The sequence below is a fragment of the Mizuhopecten yessoensis genome, unplaced genomic scaffold (assembly GCF_002113885.1).
Source record: "Mizuhopecten yessoensis strain PY_sf001 unplaced genomic scaffold, ASM211388v2 scaffold9049, whole genome shotgun sequence".
Lineage (NCBI taxonomy): Eukaryota > Metazoa > Mollusca > Bivalvia > Pectinida > Pectinidae > Mizuhopecten > Mizuhopecten yessoensis.
This window is the reverse complement of record NW_018407853.1, coordinates 1,228,355-1,230,824: the sequence shown is the minus strand read 5'-3', so window position 1 is coordinate 1,230,824 and position 2,470 is coordinate 1,228,355. Positions and strand designations below refer to the sequence as shown.

General features: G+C 38.7%; 1 protein-coding gene across 1 annotated transcript; it reads left to right on the top strand.

Moving 5' to 3' along the window:
- The first annotated feature begins 235 nt into the window (after positions 1-235).
- LOC110457235 lies at positions 236-1,747 on the top strand. The gene has a single exon (XM_021508414.1). It carries the CDS (start codon positions 362-364, stop codon positions 1,568-1,570), a length of 1,209 nt encoding a protein of 402 aa, XP_021364089.1. The 5' UTR covers positions 236-361; the 3' UTR covers positions 1,571-1,747.
- The last annotated feature ends 723 nt before the right edge of the window (positions 1,748-2,470 follow it).

The following is a 2,470-nucleotide window of genomic DNA, read 5'->3' as shown; positions in this document are numbered from 1 at the left end:
GAACATATTTAAGGAATCACTGACGTGATGCTATAAAAGAAATCTAAATGTTGGCAGACGGCAGTGTTAGCATAGGCGAAACCCCCACCTTTCTTACGTACAGATGTCGCATAACGATAAGAAAGTCGCTTTTATTCCATGACTCCCTAAGGCATATTCGCAAATACATAACAATACCATATAATTGTACCTACTACTTCAGATATGTAAGGACACGCACAGAGAATAGTTCGTCTGGACTTGACTTTAATCTACTTTATCTAATCAATGTGCTGTTTGATGTCTCCACGTTGTTACTTACCATCATAAAAGTGTATACAGGCTGACTGTACACCATGAAATATCTGGAACAGAACTAACCATGGGGTTTACGTTGGTACATTACATAGTTTGTGCTAGTGTTTTGACAGTTACTCTAGTGAAAGCACAGACCTGTCAACAATGTATCAACTGTCATCTTCCTGCTTGCTTTTGCAGTACATTCAAACATCCGATGAACCGGAGCGAAATTCCACAGATGGTGTATTTTGGATTTGACGGTGTTTTGAATTCATTTTCTGCTGAAACCTACGATTTTTTATTCATGCGAGGCCATACCAACCCGAACGATTGTCCAATCAGTGCCACATTGTTTATCACACACAATAACACCGATCATGATATATCAAAAAAGTACTACAAACACGGGTTAGAGTTAGCCGTGTCAGACACCGCAAATAATATATACGATGTGGGGTTCAGCATCATGAACGATATCATAAAACATAAAAACATGCTGTCTGAACACGTTGGAATACCTCTAGGAGATATAGCAGGCTGGAGGAGCCCTTCTTTAATGGCGATGGGGGATATGCAGTTCCTCGCTTTGCAAAAATCAAGGTACCGCTACGACAGTTCTATGACATATACGAAAAGTTCTATAAATGATAGTAATGCCTGGCCGTTTACATTAGATTATGGGTGGCCCTACAAATCAACCTGTGCCTCTCGGTGCCCCACAGATCAATATCACGACTTTTGGGAGATTCCTGTAAACTCTATGATACTTGACGGGGAACCGTGTACCTATGCTGATAGTTGCCAGGAGAAATTAACGAATTCTAACGAAACTTTTAATTATTTGATGGACAATTTCAAAAGTCACTACTACGGCAATAGATCTCCGTTTGGAATTAATATCCATTCCACTGATTTCCTTAGCCTACACAAAGAACCTTTGGAGAGGTTTATTGTGGACATATTGGATAACGATGATGTTTATATCGTTGATATTAAACAAGTTGTTGAATGGATGAGACGTCCTACCAAACTCTCTGGCATCCGGGCTTTTGAACCTTGGTGTACTTCCGGTGTAATGGGAAAAGATCGAGAGAAAGCGAAGACGGGACCTTCTAATGAACTGACGTTTGGGGAGAAGACCTTGCTAGATATTCTGATACTAGTTTCAAGTGTTGGTATTTTGTATACACTTTCAATTGTAATTGAGAAATTTCAACCCAGTCTATTTAAGCGCCGCTCTCGGCAATTAAATGAGGAAATTCCCCTCACGCAAGAAGATATCTACACGTGATTGTAAATGTATTAGTAACGCTCAAAATGTACTGACTTAATGATTTTTTACTACCATGATATATATACATGTTCCACGATTTAGTTCCATTTTATTTTTAAATTTTAAACCATTGCCGTTTAAAGTTATCGAACCGTGAAGATGAATGTTAATCGATCTTATATAGAATAAATAAAACATGTCACTCTTGGTTTATTTTTTGTTACTTTTTATTGAAATGCCGGCCAATGCGTGTTAAACTTTATGATGTGCTTGATAGAGAGAAAACGATGTAAAATCGCTGTTACCCACTAGAAATGCAAAGACAAATAGAGCTGGGGTTAAAGTTATAATTATGAGGCAGTGTAAAAAATATTGTCGAGCAAGGGTAACATGGCAAGAAGGAAACTTAGAACGTCGCCAATCGAGCATGACAATATAATATGGTAAGGAAAATATCGTCACTTGAGCGTGACATTACAATTAGGCACTGTAAACTGTCGCCACTTGAGCGTGACAATACAATAAGGCAATGTAAGATGTCGCCAATTGAGCGTGACATTACAATAAGGCAATGTCAAATGTCGCCAATTAAGCGTGACATTACTATAAGGCAATGTAAAATGTCGCCAATTGAGCGTGACATTACAGGTAGGCAATGTCAAATGTCGCCAGTTAAGCGTGACATTACTATAAAGCAACTAATAACGTCGCCAATTGAGCATGCCAATACAATAAGGCAATGTAAAATATCGCCAATTAAGCGTGACATGACTATAAGGCAATGCAAGATGTCGCCACTTGAGCGTGACATTACAATTTGGCAATTTCAAATGTCGTCAATGGAGCGTGACATTACAATAAGCCAATTTAGAATGTCGCCAATTGAGCGCGACATTGCAATAAGGCAGCTCTGTCCTT

Excerpts from the sequence above, each read along its gene's own strand:
- LOC110457235 (XM_021508414.1), top strand. The coding sequence starts at position 362 with ATGGGGTTTACGTTGGTACATTACATAGTTTGTGCTAGTGTTTTGACA.